We start from the raw sequence: 24651 nt of genomic DNA on the forward strand, positions 1-24651 counted from the left end.
GGCTGCCTGTCTGTGCTGCAGCTCCAACGCTGCTCACCTCACCTGGGAGCTCAGGCAGAGCTTGTCTGGAGCCTGCACTGTCCTGTCCTCACTGCTGCACCTGGTCCTGCACTGCTGCACTGGTCCTGTGCTGTCACTGCTGCACTGGTCCTGTGCTGTCACTGCTGCACTGGTCCTGTCCTCACTGCTGCACCTGGTCCTGTGCTGCCACTGCTGCACTGGTCCTGTGCTGTCACTGCTGCACTGGTCCTGTCCTCACTGCTGCACCTGGTCCTGTCCTCACTGCTGCACTGGTCCTGTGCTGTCACTGCTGCACTGGTCCTGTGCTGTCACTGCTGCACCTGGTCCTGTGCTGTCACTGCTGCACCTGGTCCTGTGCTGTCACTGCTGCACTGGTCCTGTGCTGCCACTGCTGCACCCCGTCCTGCCCTGGGTCATCCAGGCCTTGAGCAGAGGTGCTGTAAGAAAGCAAAGACCATCTGATCTCCAAAGTTTTGGGCACATTGGCTCTGTCCACTCACCTGCTCCCTTAGAAGGTGCATAGCCAAAGGTGGATCTTCCCAGAGGAGAAAAGCAGACCCCAAACCCACAAACTCACATACTGGGCTCTCAGGCTAGAAATAAAGCACATGGATTTATTTGCAAATAGTTCCAAATCTTGTTAGGGTGACTCGGTGCACGTACATCTGTAGCATGACAGGTTGTTGGTGCTGCCTGTGGTCCCCCAGCACTGCCAATACAATTCTGTGAGTGGATTGTGCCTCCTGCATCCATCAAAGCCCTCCTGTCTGTACTGCTGCCAGGCTCCTCAGGGTGAATGTTCTGACAGCCAAAGGAAAGAGGCGTGCGGAGTAGGAAAAAAAGATGAAGCCACTAAAATGCAAATTTTATTCACAGTTGGCATGTTTATAAATATATATATTACATTCTTACAATCTACAGTACATTCTAAATATAGAGGGATTCAATCTAAGTGTTTGTGGGAGGGCGGGTGTGTATTAAACTGAGCAACCTAGATTCAATCTTGGAAGACTTAACAAAAAGGGGGCAAGGACTGACTCCAGAAAATAAAGGGGAGCTTGAAATATTTTTCTATATCAAATCCATGACCTGGATTTTAGCTAGTGCTTTGGCACTTTGCCACTGGCCATTGGAGGCTGCTGTTGGACCTCACAAGACATGTCCTGGTTTGAGGCTGGAGGGCACGTCGGGTTGGAAGGGTAGTCACTGAAATCCTACTGTATGTACATCCTTATCAAGAAAACAGAGGATAACCATCACCCCTGGGAGAAACAAATGCAATCTGCTGAGCTGAGCTGTGCAGGGTTCAGTGTGGAACGTGCAGCTCTCCCCTGTGACCTCCCAGTGCCCTCTAAACGTGCTGGGCTAAGGATGGGGGGCACGAGGAGCTGACACAGGGCAGGGGATGGACCAAGGGGCAGCTGCTGCTGCTGGTGGCAGTTCAGCACACGGGGCACTGGGCCCAGGGACAGGGACAGCCCTGGCAAGGGACAGCAGGGAGAGCCAGGACAGCGTGGCACCAGCAGGGCTGTGCTCGGCAGGAGCAGCCCTGGAGTGATGTGCACGGGAGGGAAGGGAAGGGACCACAGCTCCAAGGCTGACTGATCTGGGGAGTGCCCTCAGGATACCAGATGGGGAGCTCCAGGGAAAGGGCTGGGAATACAAATCCAAAACAGGACAATCAAACAAAGCGGGCTTTTAAAAATAGCTCATTCTCTCAAACTTTCCAAAAGACCCTCCTTAGGATGAGTGATAGTCTGAGTATAGATCATATCTTCTCCTATTTTACAAATTAACAAATACCCAAAATTGGCTGGCAAAGTTTATGACCTTGGCATCTACGTAAAAAGAGAGTTTCAGTTTGAACTGTATCTGTGTATCCACTGTCAGTGCTTGGGAGGCAAACATGCTGGTTTGTAAACAGCCCAGTTACGCCTTTATCCCCTCCAGACTCTTTGGAAATCATGACTCCTCAGCTCTGGGAGCTGCTTCATTCACTGTTGGCTTTTGTCAGCTTTAAATGAATGTTCCTGGATGGATATTCTCTGCACGTGGCCTGAACGATATGCTCTTCTCATGGATCTATTTATTCTCAGACCAATCTCTCGCTTTTAACCAAAGCTTGCAATATCGAACAGCAGAGCTGTGTGAGCTTTGTAATATCCAAACTGCACTGGAGTTTGTTATATTTATTGATTTCCTGGGAAAGCACAGAGAATGAGACCGTATTATTTTTCTAAGTTTTTTTCATGTTATCATGTATCAAAAACCCACACACATCTCTCACTTCCATCTCTGAGCACAGAGAGGACTTGAATTTAAACAGCTGTCCAGGATCTCTGCTCTCCCAGCTGCTTTTGGGTGGCTTCTTGGGGCTCCAGTGAGTAATTATCCACCAGCTGATTCCTGTCAGAATACAACCCTTTGCCCCACTACCCAAAATTAAAGGCAAAAGGTGAGTGAAAAACAAACAAACGAACAAACCAAACCAAAAAAGTCTTTTGTGTCTCATTACGCATTTTCGTGTAACCTCTCCATGTAGTTTTTAAGCTCCTTGCACTCCCCCAGGTCCATGTCCTGGCAGACCCATTTAATGTCATCCTCGTTACTCATCAGGATTGAGTTGACAGTTGGACAGCCATCGTCAGAGGAGATGGTGGTGAAGGTGGTGAATTTCACCCGTTTCCTCTTGGAGGTAGGAGAAGCGGTTGGCTCACTTTTCTGTTCCTTGCCCTCACTGAACGTGGACTCAGGAGACCTGAAGGACTGTCCGTTGATGTTTTTGGTGGCAGTTGTGCTGAGGAGGTATTTGCTCTCCTCGTAGTCCACCCCCCTGTCGATGGCTGTGATTTGCTCATCCTGCTGGGATGAGAAGTTGATGTGATTCTCCAGCAGCTCTGTCCTGTTGCTCAGCCCCACCCAGTCATGGGAGTGGCTCATGCCCTCCTGCTCCTCGAAGGGAACCTGCTTGTTCCTGTACTTGAGGGCGAAGGTGACGCAGTTGATGAGGAACACGAGGATGGCCAGGCAGAAGACGCCCAGCAGGGCGTACATGCCGATCTCCAGGTCGCTGAGCCCCCGCGGGGACGGCACCAGCTCGCTGTCCTCGCTGTCCCCACCGGCCCTGGGCAGATCCACCTGGGCGGGGAAGCTGGTGAAGTCCAGGGGCACGTTCTGGCTGGCATCGTCCAGGAGGCTCTCCCTGTCCTCCTTCCTGCTCAGAACAGACCTGTGCGTGGTGGTGGCCCTGCCCTGCTCGTGGCCCACGGAGGAGCTGGAGTAGTGCCCGTCCCCTCTCTCCTGCCAGGGGCTCTTGTGGCGCCGGTCGCTCTCCAGCTGGACACCCCTGTGCTTGCTGTCGCTGGCGTTGGGGCTGGCGTCACTCTGCCCGAACTTGACCTTGATGCTGCCACTCCCGACAGCCAGGACGCTCTTCCTTTTGGATTTCTGGCATGACTCGCTGATCACCATCTCCACCTTCACCAGCGTGCCCTGGCCCTCGGTCTCAGCAGCAATCACAGGCCACTTGAACTTGGGGTCGTGGTGGATGGACACCACCTTCTCATCCAGAGAGGTGGCTGACAAGGAGAAGTCTTTGGAGTCATAAATATCCAGGGGCATGACAGATCCGTCACTGAACTGGATCCAGCAGCTGATGGCTGCTTCCTGTAATACATAAAACAAATACAGACCCACTCAGAGTGATCCTCAGGGAAATGGGCTCTGCTCTGGTCTGCTCCCTCCTCCTCACAGGATCCTCACACCAATAGTGATCAGAACAGAAATAAATAGGGAGAGCAGTGAAATTAATGTCTTGCCAAGGTGCGAAGAGAAATACTGGGCTCAAACTCTTGTTGATAATAAGATTGGTTTCCACAAAGGTGCTTAAAGGAGCTGTATCCCCTGGGCTCTGCAGAATCTACTTCAGCACCATAATAAATTGCGTGTCAGGGAGCATTACCAGTGACTGAGATCATTTACTGTTGTGTATTTACATTAAAAAAACCCAACATTATTTCTAAACTGCTTAAAATACAAAGTCTCCTCTCATTACACAAAGCACATGTTAAAAGATGGCTAATGCAGCCAACAGGTCCACACATGACTCCACACCTTCACTCCTTGATCCCTGTCTCTCAAATTAAATTAGCAGATTGTATAAGCAGAGGAAACCAATCAGTTGCTTCTTTAGAAAACAGCCAGGGCAATTTTTACGCTTGTTAGCAATTAAAAGCAAGACAATAATAAAGTTTAATCTTGTGTCACAGCAATGCAGATTGTGTACTCCAGTGTGCATGGAGGCTTTCACTGAATGCCAATGAATCTGACCTGGGTACTAAGAACATGCCTCATGCTGCAGCTTTCCTGGGATCCTTGCCTTTTGGCTTCTGATTTGAAACATTTCAAAGTATTTTTGAATTTCAGAAAACATGTGCTCACACATTTCTGAAAATCAGGTCCTCTAAGGACTCTCAAATGGCTATTGAAAATTGTTGTGGCACCTGAAAAACAACTTTGTATTCCTACATTGATCTTTACAGATAAAATTCAAGTTCTCTTCTGGAGTCTCATTCCTGCTTCTGATGATCTGAGCTGTCCTGGCTGGGGTATCTGCACTGGAAAATCCCCACCAGACAGACCTGGCTCCATCTGTGGATTCTTTACTGTCTGAAATGAGCTTTTCTATGGTCAGAGTTGGGATCACCTTGCTGTGAGAGTCTGACAAACAGACAGACACCCATCCAACAAATCAACTTGTGAAAACTGTGACTATCAAAGTCCTGTTTCTGTAAATAAGCAGTTTTTCATACAGACAGCATTTACATTTTAACTCCACATATGTACAGAGAACAAGCACATTAAAGTGCTCACAGCACAAAGTCATTCACCTGTTCAGAGCATGGAGAATAAGCTTCCAGTCCTTTGGGATTGTAGGGTGCACATTCTACTGGCCTGATTCCGAAATCCTCCGAGCCACAAAGCTCCCCCTGCTTCAATGGGAGATTTGCTTCTGTCTCTATTTCAGGCCAGAGCCCTAAGACTTCGCTGACACTGTCATAAATCCCAGCTTTGTGTTTATTAATCTTTGGCTGTTTCTTGAAGGCTGCATAGAATTTATGTCATCAACTCTCATCCTCCCACTGTGTTGCTTAAACCTGCATAATCATTTAATAATTTTGCATTGCTTTGCTTATAGGGACTGCTCTGAAAATCACGTCCTGAGCATTGGAGGGACTCAGCTGCCTTTGAAAGCAGAGCCAGCCCTGCCAGTGTGGGGGGCACAGAGTTTCCTCTCTGGTTTTTGTGGATCCCTGACTGCAGCCCTGCAGGAAGGACCTGCCCAGACTCCATTTCTGGGGGCTGAAATGCCCAAGCTGGGCACACAGTGGGGCAGACTGGCACCAAGCCCTGCCCCTGGGCACACAGTGGGGCAGACTGGCACCAAGCCCTGCCCCTGGGCTGACTGGCACCAAGCCCTGCCCCTGGGCACACAGTGGGGCAGACTGGCACCAAGCCCTGTCCCTGGGCTGACTGGCACCAAGCCCTGCCCCTGGGCACACAATGGGGCAGACTGGCACCAAGCCCTGCCCCTGGGCACACAATGGGGCAGACTGGCACCAAGCCCTGCCCCTGGGCTGACTGGCACCAAGCCCTGCCCCTGGGCACACAGTGGGGCTGACTGGCACCAAGCCCTGCCCCTGGGCTGACTGGCACCAAGCCCTGCCCCTGGGCACACAGTGGGGCAGACTGGCACCAAGCCCTGCCCCTGGGCACACAGTGGGGCTGACTGGCACCAAGCCCTGCCCCTGGGCACACAGTGGGGCAGACTGGCACCAAGCCCTGCCCCTGGGCACACAGTGGGGCTGACTGGCACCAAGCCCTGCCCCTGGGCTGGCCTCAGGGCCCTTTGTCCAACCCCCTGGGCCATGGATGAGCTCACTGGCCTTCCCTCCACCTGCCTGCCATCGATTCCTTCACTCCTGGAACACTGCACATTTTTATCACCCTATAAAGACAGCAGCTCTGCATTATTTCTCATCCTGCATCCCACGGAAAATGGGGATTTTAATTCACCCCATGATGAATTAAAGCACCTCAGCAGTTGGCCAAACTTCAAATGGGGATGCCATTTGCCTTTAAAACTCAGAACATGCTCGAGTGTTAAGAGCCCAGTGTATCCTTGATGAAAGTCCCAGACTGATGGATTTGGTTTGGAAAAACAAGTTTACATTTCAAATGTGTACAGAAGCACAAGGACAAATACCAAGCAGGGACTGATGGGGCCATGGCAAAGTCCAAAAGCCCTTGGTAACTGTTGGTTCCCTAATAAAGGAACTAAGGGTAATAAGGGAAAAAAATGGTTTATGAAATCATGAATCAGGAAATGAGTCAGTGATGCTGATTCACATTCTAGTAATGAATCAGAGTGAAAGGGATGCTCCCTGACTTCCTAAAGTGCTCACAGGAAGTGACTAAAGGAGAAGAGTCTGGCACAACACGAGGCACTTTCTCATGTACAGGTGGAATGAAAGGGACGATTTGGATACCTGTGGTGAGAGGTGAACATGGCAGGACATCCTGGGATCCAGAGGGTGCTGAATGGGACAGAAAAGGTGTGTGTGTGTCTGTGTGTATGTGTGGGTCTTTGCTTTGCTGCTCAGGACCCTCGGTACCTTCAGCAAAGTCCCACACACAGAGTGTTTCACCAGCACACTGTCAGTAAAACCCTGCTCGTTCCAGCAGCTGCAGGGTCCGAGGCAGTGCCTCAGAGCAGCCCAGCTGGGCACAGACCTGCTTTGGGGACTGCAGCAGCTCCTGTGCCACTGCAGTGGCAAAGATGGCCCTGTTGCTGCCCGGGCTCAGCTGCAGAGAGAGGGACAGTCCTGTCACCAGCTGCACTCCCAGGTCAGTGATTGTCACCTTCTCGTCCAGCACTGTCACTGTCTTCTCAGCCAAGATGGCATCTGAAAGGGGGGACAGGATCTGGAAAGGAAAGCTGCAGTTACCAACAGTCACTCTGTACAGCACCACGTGAAAGAACTGCACAGGATTCATGGAACACACATAAGGGATGTTCATGGCAATGGGATTTCTCACAGCAGACACCATTAAAATATGATTTAAAAGGGCTACTCACATTTTGTAACTCTTCTGCAATAACAGGGGCCCTATAACACCTTTTACCTGTCAACTGTAATCAGCTGTGCCACTCCCCTCTGCAGTGTGCCAACATCTGCTTCAGATGTGCTAACTGTAAATGTAATTACCACACACATCTGCCTCACGTGTAGTAACTAGTTGTAAATGTAATCTTCATGAGGAATTTAAGTATTTGATTAATCCTCATGTTTTGAAGTGGCATAAATATAATGTAGTCTGTAGATTTATATAAAATCCACTGAATAAATGGTATTTATATCTAAGCTGCGGAAAGGAAGGGTAATGTATTGCTACAACAACCTCTCATGGTACTGAATGCAAAATTGACAGAGAGAATTTGTTTTGGTTAAGAAAATACACACAGAGGTCAGTGCAGTGATACATGACATCCACGGTGCTCATTAGCAGAGAGTTGAATTTAATGATCCATACAGGGTACAGAGCATCTCTGAAGCAGCTCATAAGAGGTATTCTTTAAATATAACTTGCTCTCAGATTTTACCCTTGGATTTTTCTTTCCCCAGTTTTATGGTCTGAGCACTGTAAATTCCAGAGCTCTAGAAAGGCATTCAGAAAATCTCCGCAGATTGTGCAGAAAGTAAAAAATCTCAAATCCCATTTCTCCAGCCTTGACAACCTCGTTATCGACAGGAGTGCTGCTTGTTTTGTGCTTTGACACTTTGGGATGATAAGCATGTTTGGAGAGAGATTTTCTCCCTGTTCTAGTGTTTGTTAACACGTATTCTACTTCAGTATCACTGAAATAATCGCTCCCCCCATCTCCTTTTCCTTCTCTTTTAATTAATATTTGGATTAGTATTCCAGTCTCACTTCCTTAACCTGGATAATTTTCACTTTACCCTTTGCTCTGTAGTGCAGGCTGGGAGAACACTGAGCTGTTCAGCAGCTGCACACCTTGTGATCAAATCCTGGCTCCAGGTTCAGAAGCAGCCTTAGACAAAAATAATCAGAAAAAGCCTCCCAATAGACAGCCTGGATTAAATTAAATGAAACTGTGATCTACTGCACTTTGGGGGCCCAGATAAGGAGAGAAAACCATCTCTGCCATGTCTTCTAGTCCTTGCTCCTATTCTGTTCCATTCAGAAGCTCGTGGCTCCAGTTTCTGTTGTGAATGCTGGATCACCCACGGCCAGGGAGGGGAGTTGAAGGGAACAGAACATGTCAGTGATCTCCCTGCCTGAATTGTGGCTGGGAATTAAGGCAGCAAACAGAACACATCAATGATCTCCCTACCTGGATTTTGTAGGGGAATTAAGGCAAGAACAGAGCACATCAATGATCTCCCTACCTGGATTTTGTAGGGGAATTAAGGCAAGAACAGAGCACATCAATGATCTCCCTACCTGGATTTTGTAGGGGAATTAAGGCAAGAACAGAGCACATCAGTGATGTCCCTACCTGGATGGTGGAAGGGGAATTAAGGCAAGTACAGAACACATCAGTGATGTCCCTACCTGGATGGTGGAAGGGGAATTAAGGCAAGTACAGAACACATCAGTGATGTCCCTACCTGGATGGTGGCAGAATTAAGGGAGGAACAGTGATGTGATGAGCACATCAGTGATGTCCCTACCTGGATGGTGGTCATGCCCAGCTCCAGCCCGACCAGGACCTGTCCCTCGTGCAGCTGGGCGATCCTGGGCTCCTCCACCTGCATGAAGTCCCTGACCAGGTGGGTGATGTCCAGCTGCCAGTCTGAGCCCAGCAGGAAGCTGAGCTGGGCCCCGGGCTCGGGGGGCTCGGCCACGAACTGGGTGAGCACCCTGACCATGGCGTGCTGGTACTGCAGGGTGCAGCCCCTGCCCCTGCGCTCGTCCTCGTCCTCGTCATCGCTGTCCCTGGCCGGCCTGGGGACAACAAGGGACAGGGTCAGCTGTGCTGAGAGCTGCTGCTGGCCTCAGCCTGCAGCCTGCTCCTGCAGCTGCTTCCTTCAGCTTCTCCCCCCCTTTTGTCCTGTTTCCCGTGTACATAACTCAGAAACAGCACTTGAGACCATCTCTGGCCTCCCAGCTTTGCCACCACACTGTCCTCCCCAAGCATCTTCCATTGTTTCCCATGTCAAGTCCTTGCTTTCAGGACCTTCACACTTCTTTTCTTTCTGGATCTTCCCATAAACATCTTGGTGTTGCCATGGAAATCTCCCTGCACCTACACACACATCCCTCTCTGTACAGTACAATTTGAAATCACATCTCCACCAAAATGTCTTTGCTCTGATGCTAACAGAAACCTGTAATAAATGGCTTCATTTGCAGGTGGGAATACCAAGCACCTCCTTTATCAACTTGTTCCTCTTGTTCCTAATTACACTGACAGGAGATGCAGCCAGCTCTGACCTGCTTCATCCAGCCTGTGTCCTGTGGGCGCTGACAGTGTGAGAGCTCTGTGTCCTGCCTGTGGGGCACCGATCACTGCACCCCAGGGGTGTGGAGCAGCTCTGTGCTAACTGTGACCCTGGCGGTGGATCCAGGAGCTGCCAGGACCTGTGAACAGGCTGCAGACTGCCAGCCCTGCCAGAGCTGCCTCTTGCTGGTGTCTCCTCGCTGCCTCGTGCCTGATCCTGCCTAACCTGACCAATTGGCCCTTCCCATCTCAGCCATTAGTGCTACAAAAGGAAATTGATTTCCAATCCAGGTTCGTGCATCTGCAGCTTCCATTTCCCTTACCAGTCCAGTGCAGGAGCCTATTGAATAAATGTCTGGTGACCTTCAAACTTCCAGCAGAATTGCATTAAGGCCAAATGAGCATGTTCAGATCCTCTGGCCCTGACAGGTCCCTGGCAAGTGCACAGCCCAGAATGAACATCCCCTAATGAAACCTACCTCTTATTAGAGATGATGGGGACTCTCCAGCCCTTGATCTGATTGAGCTCTGTGTCAGAGACCTCAATCTGCAGCGGGAGACGAGGGATCCACACTGTCATCTCCAGGGGGGCACTCAGGTGCTGGTAAGTGAAATTAACCACGACATTCACTTTGCCTTTCATTTCCTTCCCGTTGACAAAGACATAGTCACATCTGTCAGAAACCTGAAAATAAAAAGGACAAGGAAAAAAAATTAATGAGTCTCTTCACTAATTATAAAGTTCACCACACGCTGGGTAAGTGAGTGGGAGGAAGAGAAGGGATCTAGGTTTAAACTAGCTCCAGGTTCAGAGGACAACATGGAATAACGAGAAAGGTGCCTGGTGTGCCCTTAATAGCCTGTGCAATTCAGCATCACTTTAAGAGGCTGGTTTTTCCTGCTGTAAACAGTTCTGGTATAATCTAAGATAAGGGAACAGCTTTCTCTTGGTCCTTAATTCCCACTCCAGAGAAGGCTCCTGTCCTCTCCCCACAGCTCAGACCCCCCAGCCCTCCCTGAGAGCCCTCAGAGCCCCCTCACCTGGGAGGAGCAGTGAGTGACTGCACTCAGACTGAGAAGGGACAGAGCTCTCTAATGCACCCCAGAACAGGACAGAGCTCTCCAATCCAGCCCAGAATGGGACAGAGCTCTCCAATGCACCCCAGAATGGGACAGAGCTCTCCAATCCAGCCCAGAATGGGACAGAGCTCTCCAATGCACCCCAGAACGGGACAGAGCTCTCCAATCCAGCCCAGAACGGGACAGAGCTCTCTAATGCACCCCAGAACGGGACAGAGCTCTCCAATCCAGCCCAGAACGGGACAGAGCTCTCCAATCCAGCCCAGAACGGGACAGAGCTCTCTGATCCAGCCCAGGATGGGACAGAGCTCTCCAATCCAGCCCAGAACGGGACAGAGCTCTCTAATGCACCCCGGAACGGGACAGAGCTCTCCAATGCACCCCAGAACAGGACAGAGCTCTCTAATGCACCCCAGAACGGGACAGAGCTCTCCAATCCAGCCCAGAACGGGACAGAGCTCTCCAATCCAGCCCAGAACGGGACAGAGCTCTCTAATGCACCCCAGAACGGGACAGAGCTCTCTAATGCACCCCAGAATGGGACAGAGCTCTCCAATCCAGCCCAGAATGGGACAGAGCTCCTCAGGAGTCCTGCACAGGTACCAGGCAGCGAGTGGGGGGCTCACAACCAAACTCCTCCCAGGAAGGGCTCAGGGGTGGCCAGGGCCCAGCTCCAGCCCTGCTGCCAGCCTGGCAGAGCCCTGCAGCAGGAGCCAGCCCTGGTGTCCCTCCATTTATCACCTGCAGCTCTGGACATCAATATTGCAGAGAGTTAGTAAATCTCACTCAAGCAATTTAGCAGTAACTGCGAGGATCTAGGTGAGTTGACAGGACCTGTTCATTACACTTAGTTAAAATATATGAGTGAATGTACACGTCAAATAATTTATTAACTACCACTTTACTGTGCTGATGATCTGAAGGAATGATCTATTAGAACCCTGAGCTCTTTCCACAATCCATTACCAGCCAGACCTTCTATTCCATTCCATCAATGTATTTCATACTTCTCACTCTGCAATGTATAGTCTCGTCCTTGTCTGAATTTAATGCCATTTTCTACTTCTCTGTTTAAATGCTGAATGAATTTAAATCATATTTAAATATCACCAGCTTTTGTAGGATAATTGGCATTCCTAATGTTATTATCTTTAAACAACAACAACCCCCTCACAGACAGACCCGTGGCAAATACATTTCCATCCTGGCTTGTGTGAGCCCAGTGACACACCAAGGAAAGGTTATCATGGCTCTTGCAGTGTCTCCCTCCCGAGCCACCTCTGCTCTAAGGTCAAACTCTTGAGTTGCTCTTGGCTTCAGCAGGAGAGTAAGGAGTTTGTTTACAGCAGATTTATGGGCTTTGTGTCTCAGGTGAGCCTGTTCTCAAGCTGAGCTTCTGCACTGCCACGGCAGCTGCCGGGTCCTGCGTGTCCCCTGGGTGTGCCCTGCATGTCCCCTGAGTCCCCTGGTGTCTCCATGTATCCCCTGGGTGCCCTGCTCTGCCCTTCACCAGGGCACCTGGCTCAGGTGTCACTGCCTGAACAGTGATTTTTGGTGGGATTTTGCTGCTGGTTTTGCTGATCTGTGAGCTTGTGAAGGGCAGCTCAGCCTCGAGGGCTGGAACTCAGCACAGACTCTCCCAGGCCACAGAGAGAAATGCTGAACTGGGCTGGGCAGAGATGGCAATCAGACTCTCAGATTCTAAACTCATTAATGCTCGAGCAATAACAAGAGAAAGAAAATTTGGCAGGCAAACAGACCTGGATTCCAGCTTGATCAGGGTTCACTGCACAAAGAGAGCTATAAAAAGAATCCATCCCTAAAAGACTACTGTATGAATGATTAAATAAATACCATGACCTTGTGCCTTCAAGATTATGGTTTACAGAACAAACGGATGGTCAGGAAAAGGTGCCTGTGCTTGGGATAGCTGCTGGTTTCCCTGGCTGTGGGTGAAGCCAGCAGCACCATGAGCTCACTGAGCTCCCAGGCAGCCCTCCCTGCCTGCATCAATGACTGCACTGCTCTGCTGCAGCTGGCATGCAGGCCCAACAGGGCAACAGCACAACGGGGGCAATGTCCAGAACATGTCCATAAATCAGGCAGCATGGGCAGAATCAGGTGCTCAATGGGCAGCAGATCAGCCAGGCCCTGCTCCTGCAGCCACATCTGAGCTGTTCAGCACAGGGAACACACAGGAGGGCACAAAACTGAAATATCTCCTGAGATTGGGTTCTCAGAGCCGTGAACGGGGCAAGAGGGCTCTGCCCTGGCCCAGCTCAGCTCCTGGGGCACATCAGGGGTGGCCAGCACCGGCCTGGGCACACACAGCCACTCCAGAAAGCCACTGAGCACCCTGGAAATGCAGCAGAGCCACACAGGGCCTGGGGAGAGTGGCTGATTTGTGGGGAAAGCCAATCTGCTTCCTTCCCAAAATCCAGGGACTCCCCCATCGCTCATTTCCTCTCCTCCTGCCTTTGGGCTCTGCTGTCCCAGGGATGCCAACTCCAGCTTCCAGCAAAGGTGACAAGGGCTCAAGAGAGAAAGAGCCATTTTCTTTTCCTGCTAACAGACTGCTGGAATGCATCTCTGTGTTGTGGCCACTGCAATCCAAGGACATTATAATGCCATTAAACCCTTCTGGTGCTGTGCTCCCTTGCTGAAGCTTTCCAGGCTTTGTGTCACTGGAGCTTTTCACACACCTGCACTGAGCTGGCTCCATTAATTAGGGGAGACTGTACTTAGTGCTCACAAGATGCTCCAGAAATTCTCTCAGTACAGGGGGCTTTCATCTCTTGAGGGACTGAGCTCTGAATGGCTTTTTGGGGCACGAACCTGGCAGGTTATAAAAGAGCTTTGGGTTTCTCTGGGCTCCTGCAGGTGCCCCTCTTCTCCTGCCACCAGTGCAGAGCTGAGGCAGTGAACACAGACCTGAGCAGTGAGTGCTGGCTCTGGGGCAGAGGTCTGTGTGTCCCACAGTGCCAGCACAGCTCAGAGCCAGAAATGGCATTTCCATGTGCCACAGTGCCAGCACAGCTCAGAGCCAGAAATGGCATTTCCATGTGCCACAGTACCAGCACAGCTCAGAGCCAGAAATGGCATTTCCATGTGCCACAGTGCCAGCACAGCTCAGAGCCAGAAATGGCATTTCCATGTGCCACAGTGCCAGCAGAGCTCAGAGCCAGAAATGGCATTTCCATGTGCCACAGTACCAGCACAGCTCAGAGCCAGAAATGGCATTTCCATGTGCCACAGTGCCAGCACAGCTCAGAGCCAGAAATGGCATTTCCATGTGCCACAGTGCCAGCAGAGCTCAGAGCCAGAAATGGCATTTCCATGTGCCACAGTACCAGCACAGCTCAGAGCCAGAAATGGCATTTCCATGTGCCACAGTGCCAGCACAGCTCAGAGCCAGAAATGGCATTCCCACGTGCCCGTGCCCAGAGCAAACACGCCCTGCTGGCACTGGGTTCAGTGCAGGGCTGAGCACGCCTGGAACACTGACTCTGCACGTTCTGTGGCAGTCACTGCAGGGATGCAGGGATGCTGCTGGGCCCCTCCTGCACACACTAACACAACCAGGGGCACTGCTGCTCCAAGGCAGTTTTACATTCACGTGAAAAGCCTGATTGTGTTGTTTGAGAAGGGCTCATCTCTGTCCTCTGAAACTCCCCCCTTCTGAATGCACTTGGGGTGTGATCACAAACAGAGCGATTGGTTTTTATTATTTTCCACTCTTTTGGTTCCCATTATCTGTGGAATCAAGCACCAAACTCCTGGAGGCCCTGCAGCAGGGCTTCCCCAGCTTGGGGGAACGTGGGGAGCAGCGAAAGGCCCCTCACAAACCCCACACGGTCCCTGCCACACCGACCTCCTGCCTCTCCAGTGAGCACTGCTCCCATCCCTCTCCCAACAGCATTTCACTGCTCCTCCCTCTCCCCTGTGTGCAGGCTGTCTGTGAAACACCTGAATTTGGGCTGAGACTCCTTTGCTCCCATAAACCCAGTGGCAGCTTCTGGCTGAACAGAATGCAGAGCCCTAAAGGGAGGGAGGGAAAGGGAATGTACATCCCACCTCCCAGGAGAAGCACCCAGAACCTCACTGCCAGCTCTCAGAAACAACAGGAACAGTCTTTCCCCACCTCATTATCATTATTAAATTCCCATGGGATAACAGTAAAGCCCTCACAGGAAACTGCTTTCCTGCTATGGTAATTCTGTTGGAACTCTTAGGAAGTCACAGCTAATAAGTCTGTGAAAATAAAATATATCTTTGAAAATAAAATATATCTTTGAAAATAAAATATATCTTGAGCAGCTTGGGTCAGTGCATCTCGAGGGTGGCCAGCTGGGAAGGTAAGCCTCTGGTATTCCCCACAGAAATCAGTATTTGGGAATGACTCTGCCCCATCCCTGTCCCTGTAAATGATCCTTCCCCCCCGAGTGCTCTCTGTGTATAATACACACTTCAAACACAGCCCTGCCACCCTGGCAAGCTCATGGGATCTCTTGTGATTTAGCACTGCACACATTTTCCTGGGTCTAGCAGCACAAATGGGGATATTTAGTAAGGTAAGTTATGATAATGAGCCCTGCCTAAATCACTGCTGCCAGGAGAAGGACGGGGGAGGCTCTGCTAACCATTAAAAATGAATGAGCGGGGAAATAAATAAGCAAAAGCAGCTCATTTGAGCTATAAAAGACTCCAGAACACAAGCTGTGTACCAAGGCACAAAAGGATGAGGCCATTATTAGCTCCATAAGTCTCTAATGAATGACTCGGGGGGGGCAGAGTCACCTTTACTGAGCCGCGCTTAACCCGGGCACGGCTGAGCCCAGCCCAAAGCGGCAGGGCAGGGATGCTGAGCCCAGCCCAAGGGATCAGGAGCTCTGGGGATGCTGAGCCCAGCCTAGAGCAGCAGGGCAGGGATGCTGAGCCCAGCCCAAGGGATCAGGAGCTCTGGGGATGCTGAGCCCAGCCCAAAGCGGCAGGGCAGGGATGCTGAGCCCAGCCCAAGCGATCAGGAGCTCTGGGGATGCTGAGCCCAGCCTAAAGCAGCAGGGCAGGGATGCTGAGCCCAGCCCAAGGGATCAGGAGCTCCGGGCACGGCTGAGCCCAGCCCAAAGCGGCAAGGCAGGGATCAGGAGCTCTGGGGATGCTGAGCCCAGCCTAAAGCAGTAACTCTGGGGATCCCTGAGCCCAGCCCAAAGCGGCAGGGCAGGGATGCTGAGCCCAGCCCAAGGGATCAGGAACTCCGGGATTTTCCACCCCAACACCTCCCTCAGTTCCTGAGGGCCCTGCTTGCTGCCAGCCTTGCACAGTGACACGATGCAAGCCCACCCATCCCTGCTATAAACAGATAGCAGCAGCGACCTGTGCACATGAAAAATGGTTTTTACTGCACTAATCCCCACCTGAAGCATCTCAGAGAGCACATTGATTAAGGGAACTCTGATACCAATTAATTTCTAAGAACTATTTTGGTTTGCTGTGCAGCTCTGTGGCAAACATCAATACATTATCCTCAGTGAACACACCTGAGTGAGGCACGCCATGGGACATTTTAGGGACTCGCAATCCTGGGCAAACATCCAGCTGGAGCTGCACGTGTATCAGCTCGTTTGTGGTGTGACACAAGTCTGCTGGGTCGGTGCTACCACCTGAAAAATCCCCTCATTAACAGCCTCCCCTCAGGAATCACCTTTTGCTTTCTAAAATCCAGAGTTGGCACACAAAGCTTCAGTGGGTTTTTCCCTTCCATGTTTCTTTTGCCCCCGTTTCCACTACTAAGAACAGTCAGTTTCTGTAGCCGTGGTATTTTCTGAAAAATCCTTTCCTTAGGATTTTTCCTCCTGAGAAGCTGAGAGGCCTCAGGAACAAAATGCAAACAATGGTTATCTGCTGCTGTGGGATGCAACAGGTGCATCTGGGATTGGGCTCATGTGGTTGTTTCTAATTAATGGCCAATCACAGTCAGCTGTCCGGACTGTCTCAGCCAGTCACAAGCCTTTGTTATCATTCTTTTTCTATTCCTTGCTAGCCTTCTGATGAAATCCTTTCTTCTATTCTTTTAGCATAGTTTTAATATAATATAAATCATAAAATAATAAATCAGCCTTCTGAAACATGGAGTCAGATCCTTGTCTCTTCCCTCATCCTGAGACCCCTGCAAACACCACCGCACGTTTCTCTGAGCAGTGGATTTGCACAGATTTTACAATTTTCTGGGGTGGCATGAGAGCAGAGCAGCTTCTGCCCAGCCCCTTGTGAACACATTTGGGAGTCTCTGCACACTCCGTGCTCAGCTGTGATTTATTCCTGCCCTGTTCCCCCTGGTGTGTCCCTGGTGCTGTGTCCCCTCTCCCGTGGCACTGCCACTCCAGCTGATGAATGCACATTTCACCAGGGCTTGCAAGACACCTACATTTGCTTTCATTTTTGGGTCACGAAATTCACTTTCATTTCAATTTCAAATGATTAAAATTATGTAAAAATACCACAACATCAAGGAAAAAGTTATTTTAAAATGAAAAAAATCAAAACATTTCATTTTGGAAATGTCAAAACAAGTTGTTTCCTTGACACAGCAAGAACCTGGTAGCATCTTTTTCTTCTTGTTTTCTTCTGTCAGAGATGAAATTCCAAGGAAATTAGCATTATTTCACGAAGCTGCTTTACAGGAGTACAAATTCTGACTGAATAACCCTGCCAAATTTCCCCCAATAAGCCTTAATCAACTGGGGCCACAAATCAAAACAAAATCATCACGATGAAACCTGCTCAATTAAAATACAATCTCATGGAAGCCGTGGTACCTCTGGCACAGTGAATGTGCCATTCCCACGGGCAGGAGGGGACAGAAAGGCACAGCAGCACTTTGCACCAGCCTGGCTTTAAGTCCCTGCTCCCTCACACACCTGCTAGCTGCCTGTAATTCATTGAGATCAATACTCTGAAGGATGCTAAAGTGTTAAACTCCCACTGAACTCCAGGGGAGTTTGGTGTTAAACCTCTCCGGAATCCAGCCTTTAATCTCCTTTGATGTATCTGTACAATCAGGCTGCTCTGCCTTGTTTTACAGGGATGCTGCAAAGCCTGATGTGTAAGGAACAAGGAGAGCTCAGGTGCTGGAGGTGCCCAGCTGCACCTTTGTGCTGATGACATTTCTGGGCAGTTTTTGGGGCAGGGGCAGCTCTGGGGGTGCAGCTCTGCCCAGGGCACACACAGACAATCCAATCCTTCCCTCCTGCTGCTCCCCACTCCCTGGTTTGCTGCTGGCTGCTCCAGCGCCTGTTCCCAGCTGGATGAGGAGGCTCCCTGCCCACCTGCTGCCCGGGACGCTCAGTGACGCTGGGACAGCCCAGGGACTGCTCCTGGCAGTCAGGGACAGGATGGCAGCACAGCCTGAGCCAGGCTGGCACTGCCCGAGGAGCGGCCACAGCCTGCTGGGCTCAGCTCACCTCCTGCTTTACATCGCAGGAGCCACAGTTGTTTGTAATAAACATGACAACGCTTTCTCACTCCTGCTAATGAAGTTCCATCTCCCTCTCTCTCTGCATCACCCACTGCAGCCATCCCAGCACAGCCAGCACCCCGAGCTTCCCCTCTCTGAGCTGAGAATGGCATTTCTGCCCCCAGCAGCAAAGCTAAAAGAGCAGGAATGACAACAACAACTCTGCTTCTCACTCGTGAAAGGGAGGCTGTCACTGGTCTCTGGGCAATAGATACCTGATGGCCAAGGGAGCAGAGCTGGTGAGCAGCATGACAAACCCAATGGCTGAACACCAAAGCCAGGCTGCAAAGGGGACAGTCAGGTCCCAGACTGGTCAGGTGCAGCCAGTGAGGCACCAGTGAGGACAGGAAGGTAATTAATACACAGAGCCTGGAACAGCCACTCCAGGGGCTGTCACCCCGTGTGTGAGACCCCTGCCCCCTGTCCCCAGCCTGCAGGACCAGTGTGAGCAAAGCCAAGTGTCTCCTGTAAAGGCTCCAGCACTGAGGGACCTTTTCTCTCATTGCCTGACCAGGGGCAGGTGTGGGGCTGGGGCTCCCTGCATCCCTGGCACACCTGCACACACACCCCATGCCCTGCTGGGGCTCCCTGCATCCCTGGCACACCTGCACACACACCCCATGCCCTGCTGGGGCTCCCTGCATCCCTGGCACACCTGCACACACACCCCATGCCCTGCTGGGGCTCTCTGCATCCCTGGCACACCTGCACACACACCCCATGCCCTGCTGGGGCTCCCTGCATCCCTGGCACACCTGCACACACACCCCATGCCCTGCTGGGGCTCTCTGCATCCCTGGCACACCTGCACACACCCCATGCCCTGCTGGGGCTCCCTGCATCCCTGGCACACCTGCACACACCCCATGCCCTGCTCTGAGTGCCTGCCCTGCTGGCACTGCCATCACACATCACACAATTATATTAATGAGCCTCTCTTGGTGCAGAGCTCCTGTTTTTCCTTTTCCTGAGCCATTCCTGCCCATTCCTGTCCCCAGGTGTGACAGCTGTGCCCGGGCAGGGCTCTCTGCCCACCTGGGAGCACAAACACCCTGACACAGGTGCTGCTTTCCAGGGGCTGAGGCCAGCACCTCGTGCTGAGCAGGGTGGATTGAAGCTCCTCTGCTCCTCCCCAAGGACTGCAGCTCCTCCACACACCCTGTGCTCATCCCCAGTGAAATTTATGTTTGCTCTGTTAGAAAAAAATAAGATCCTCCTTTAAAGGGTTTTCATAACTTTACGGAAAATTGCTTCCAAATAAAATACAAAAATTCTTTATCATGAACAGATGAAAAAAGAAATTACCACCCTTACTGTAGTTTTATGCATGACTGCTATTAAACTTTGGTCCAACAAACCAACAGCTGTTGGATTTCTTTGTAAAGAGAAAGAAATACAGAAACTGCCTTAAAATGCTTTTTCTTTAAGGCTGTAAGAGAAATGTAAATTCTTCCAGACCATTCTGGACTCCTAAATTAGTCAGAAAAAAGCACTGGGCTGATATATCCCCTGCCTCCTTGCATTCACTCATCTCTCATCTCCATCACTGCATTGCAGACTGGAAGCGTTGGTATTTTTTTGACAACATTCTCATTTTTCCAGCTTCCAAGAAATCTCTAGACAGGGATTGTCAGTTCTGATTATGCAGCCCGTGCTGCAGCCACAGGTGGTCAGGCAGGGCTCAGAACAGCATTCCAGCCTTGGCAGAGGGATGGCAGAGCCTGGCCCGGCCCTGCACACCCGGGCGGGCACAGCTGGGACAGGAGCAGCTGGAGACGCAGCCCTGCCAAGCCCTCCCAACACACCAGTGAGGACAGAAGGTAACTGGTACACGGAGCCTGGAACGGGCACCTGGGCTGGCTGTGGGCACAGGGGTGCCCAGGCTGAGAGATCTGGGGGATTTGCAGCACACGGGGCCAGCTGAGCACTGGGAGCTCAGAGCTGGGAGCTGTGCCCTCATGATTCAGCCGCACATCTCCCTGCAGACACCAGAGCACGGGCAGAGTCACCAGGCTGGGCACCTCTGTGCCATGGCAGGACACGCAGCACGGGCAGGGCACGGCCCCAGCCCTGCACCAGTAACTGGACTGGAGGCTCCAGGATCCAGCCTCTAGGAGAGCCAAATCAGCAGGGGTCACATCCCTCTGGCTCTGGAAAGCTTTGATCCCATCCCACACAGCCTCAAACAGGAACATCCCGAGATTTTAACTTCTGTGCAAACACTACTGGGTCATTCATCAGTTTTAATTAGGGGCAGCACTGGGGACTGATGTGACCCAAGCCAGGCACGAGAGCAGACCTCCACAGGCTTAAAGCAGATGAGAGCTGCGCAGGAAAGTGACTGAAAAGCCCCTGCAGAGAAAGAGAATGCCAGGATGAAAGGAGAGGAGGAGTCTGAACTGCAGTGCCCAGAGCCCAGAGCTGCAGGCACCAGCCTGAGCTGGGCTCTCTGAGCTGGCACCAACAGAGCAATGCCCAAACACTGCTGGCATCACCTGTGGGACAGAGCAATGGCCAAACACTGCTGGCATCACCTGTGGGACAGAGCAATGGCCAAACACTGCTGGCATGAACAGAACAATGCCCAAACACTGCTGGCATCACCTGTGGGACAGAACTGTGCCCAAACACTGCTGGCATGAGCAGAACAATGCCCAAACACTGCTGGCATCACCTGTGGGACAGAACTGTGCCCAAACACTGCTGGCATCACCTGTGGGACAGAGCAATGGCCAAACACTGCTGGCATCCCCTGTGGGACAGAACAATGGCCAAACACTGCTGGCATGAGCAGAACAATGCCCAAACACTGCTGGCATCACCTGTGGGACAGAACTGTGCCCAAACACTGCTGGCATGAGCAGAACAATGCCCAAACACTGCTGGCATCACCTGTGGGACAGAACAATGCCCAAACACTGCTGGCATCACCTGTGGGACAGAACAATGGCCAAACACTGCTGGCATCCCCTGTGGGACTCAGACACCACCCCAGCAAGGGCACTGCCCTTCAGCCACTTCAGCACAGCCTAAAGGAGATGAAATATCTCAGCAATGGCACACTTCAGAGCTAAAGGACAAAGAGATTTCCATCTTGGTAACAGGAGGACTTCAAAGAGTTAAGGATCCTGTCCTCTTTATGCCACAGAGTTTGCCCAGGAAAAGTCTGGTTCTACTCCTCTGGCAAGTGTTCAGATATACAACCTCACAACTTAGGAAAAAAAGGAAAAGTCTGTTGCAATATACATATACTCATGCACACACGGCAGGCTCTGGAAAGTTGGCCAACACTTTGAAGTGACAGGGGGAAAATAACGCAACAGCAAAGCATGAAAAATTTCTGAAAGAGTCCTACGCCTTTTCAAGCCAAGAATCACTTGCAGAGAAGCATAAATAAGCAGGGCTGTGCTCCAGCAGCAGCCACAATACACAAGTGCCAGATGAAAGCTGCCACCAGGCAGCACGGATGGGCTGCAGAGCCAGGGGATGCTCCCAACCCTCCCTGGCTGTGGAGGGGACTCCAGAGTCGGGAGTGGGAGAGAGACCCTGAACCACAGTGAGCAGGGAGGGGACACCAGGCAGGGAGGGCATTCCTGTGCTCCCCTGAGCCACCAAAGCCAGCTGCCCTCCCTCTCGGGGTGCCCTGAGAGCAGGGAAGGCTCTGGGCACCGAGCTGTGCCACACACTCTGGGCACTAGCTGTGCCACAGGGGCCTCACCAGGCCGGGCTCAGTGCCACGCCTGTGCAGCCTGGCTGCCCTGGCAGCAGCTCTGCTCTCAGCTGGCACAGCCCCATCCCTGCACTCCTGTGCCTGCCCTGCCCTTCCCACCCCCTGCTCCCGAGGGCTGAGTGAGCCAGGCTGCTCCAGCCCCTCTCTGGGGACAGCCATCATCCAAAGGCACTTGCTCCCTGCCGTGAACAGGGGTCATTATCTTGACAAATTAGTTAAATCTCTCTCAGTCAGCAACGAGAACCCTGAATTATTCAACATGCATCCGTCTTCCTCCCTTACAGAAACGGCCTGTGAAGCAATAAGTGTATTTCACTTGAACCACTTGTGAAAGATGTAAGACAGGCTGGGTTCACTCCAGTGCCCCTTGAAGTCAATGCGAGCCTTTCATTTAATTTTCATTTAATTAATTTCATTAAATTTGCAGATGATGCCAAGCTGGGAGGGGTTAGAAGTTCTCTGGAGAACAAGCTTAGAATTCAAAATGATCTTTGTAGTGTGGAAAACTATCTGAAATAAATAGATGAGATTGAAGAAAGGTAAGGGCGAAGTACAAAGCTGGATAGAAACAATTAAATGCAGGATGGGGAAGATTGGCCTGGTGACACCAGTGCAGAAAAGGATTTGAACTAGACAGGATCTGACTGGAAACTCTGGGGACCACTGAGGGCTGAGATGATAATTAACAACTGCAGTAACATTTCAAACTGCTCACACAAATGACTTTCGAGAATGTTTTCCATAGCTGGAAGTGTTGCTCTTTTAATCTCTTTTTCATGCTCTTTTCAGTTGGAAAATTCCAGTGATTTTTGCACCTTATGGTGAGATAAGGGATCACAACTTTTCCTGTCTAGTCCTTGCATGCCATCTACAAGAAATGGAGTTTTTCTGGGTAAGAAGGGACACAAGTATTTCATCTTTGTTGCTCAGATTCAATATTGATCACAAAGGCAAAGGGCCCTGTTGCAGTGGGAGATGTGCTTTGCACAGTACCAGAGGCAGCAGAGCTCAGCCCCTGAGCTTCCAGAGGGGACAGAGCAGAGAGAGCTCAGCACCCTCCTGACCACATCTGGGCACAAAGTTCAGCAATTCATGGTGCCGGCATGCAGGTAAATAAGTGTGCAGTGCACAAAGTAAGTATTATTCAAACTTCCTTCTTCCCTTCTTAGATGTGAGGAATGCTAAAGATATTGTTCCCATCTGTATTTATAGCATTAGTTGTGAAGCATCCTGACATGCAAGACAAACCACTGCCTGAAAATTGATCACACTGCATTAAATCAAGAAGATTCAAGGAAAAAAGGTATTAAGAAAATGGAAGAAAAGGCATCCTGTTTTCCTCAAACAGCTAAACAAAAGCCTGGTTAAGGACAGTGCAATCACTATGGATCAATAGTTTCATTTCTGTGTCTTTCTTTGCACAGTCAGGTAAAATAATAACAACAACGGTGCTGCTGATGAACATTTTATATTTGAACTACTCCCATTATCTAACAGCACTTCAGCATTTTGCAAAAAAACCTCCTGCAACACTTTGTAAAGCACATCAGAGTGAGGGCTCAGTGCTCATGACACAACTGAGTGTCCCTGCGTGCATTTTTCATAGAAACACCTCTTTCTATAGCACAGCCAGCATTATTCTCATTGTGGGAGTGAAGGAATTAACTGTTTACAAAGCTCTCCCATGGCCACAGAGTGCTGGGCAATGTTAGCTGGGAGTGCTATCTGGGGTGAGAAATGAAGTCTCACTACTGTGACGCTGGAGAGTAATCTATCAAACAATGAAAACAGCTACCTTTAGCATAAACAGGAAAGCCAGGCCAGAAACATCTCCTCTCACATAGCCCAGAAAAACTTAACCAGCCCACACTTGTGGAATGGGTGGAAGTCCAGGTGAGGACTGCAGAGATGCAGTTCCTATTCCATCTCTGCCCTTTGACCTCACAGAAGGTGTTTTTGTGCTCTGTTTATCCATCCATGTTTTATTCACGGCTGCTCATGTCACAGGGCGGGCTCTGAGGGGCTCTGCAGCTCCTGCACGAGGCTCAGTGTGCTGGGAGGTGCTGCAGGAGCTCTCCCTGTAAAAATGCGCCCAAAGGGGCAGTGCCAGGCCTGCCAGAGCAGGGAACAGCCCAGACACAGCCCTGGGACTTGGCTCTGGCACCAGAGAGCTCCCAGAACACACCCAAGGTCCCTGCAGAGCACAGCAACATCAGCTTTTCTCCCAAACCAGGTAACAGAGCCCAGCTGTGCCCAGCTCCCCGGGCAGCCCAGGGGGGCACAGCAGGGCAGGCACAGCATCTCTGCCAGCCTGAGCCCACAGCTCCTCCAAGCCTCCTTTCATTGCAGAGAAATGACAAGAGAACACTTTCAATAAAATATTTCAGGAGCTGGTTTCAGGGAGGCTAGGGAATTGAAGGTGGAGGATAATTTGAAAGCATTTTGTAAGATTTTAGCTGCTTGTTCCCATTGACTCTGATGGGAGTCGTGCTGCTTTGATCTCTCAAATGCTTTCAGACTCCTTCCATCCTGACAAGCACTCATAGCACGGATCTATTTACTGGAAATTGAGCTGAGTCCTGAAGCTTGCTACCTGAACTATCTCCAAACAAGCAAGAGCAAAGAACAGGCAGCCTCTAAAGGGGCTCCATCTGAGCACAAAGTGCATGTTGTGCTGACACACACACCCTGCTTGCTCTGGGAACTGATGATGGCAATAACAAAGTCTCGTGGCTGGTCAATCCCCAGGGCTGAACGAGGGCTGTATGCCTCAGGAGGATG

General features: G+C 50.9%; 1 protein-coding gene across 3 annotated transcripts in view; it reads right to left on the reverse strand.

The window, feature by feature from the left end:
* Positions 1-618: 618 nt before the first annotated feature.
* Positions 619-24651, reverse strand: part of TMEM132D (transmembrane protein 132D) — a 184580-nt gene continuing 160547 nt past the window's right edge. For 2 of the 3 annotated variants that reach the window (XM_063173231.1, XM_063173233.1), the window contains 4 exons: positions 10027-10232; positions 8778-9051; positions 6814-7005; positions 619-3687 (listed from right to left, as the gene is read on the reverse strand). In XM_063173231.1, coding sequence (XP_063029301.1) covers positions 2533-3687; positions 6814-7005; positions 8778-9051; positions 10027-10232 — 1827 coding nt within the window. In that variant the 3' untranslated portion in view covers positions 619-2532. The remainder of the gene's footprint in view (positions 3688-6813; positions 7006-8777; positions 9052-10026; positions 10233-24651) is intronic. The other variant, XM_063173232.1, reaches the window with a different exon arrangement.

This window comes from Melospiza melodia, chromosome 20 (genome assembly GCF_035770615.1).
Source record: "Melospiza melodia melodia isolate bMelMel2 chromosome 20, bMelMel2.pri, whole genome shotgun sequence".
NCBI classification, from domain to species: Eukaryota; Metazoa; Chordata; class Aves; order Passeriformes; family Passerellidae; genus Melospiza; species Melospiza melodia.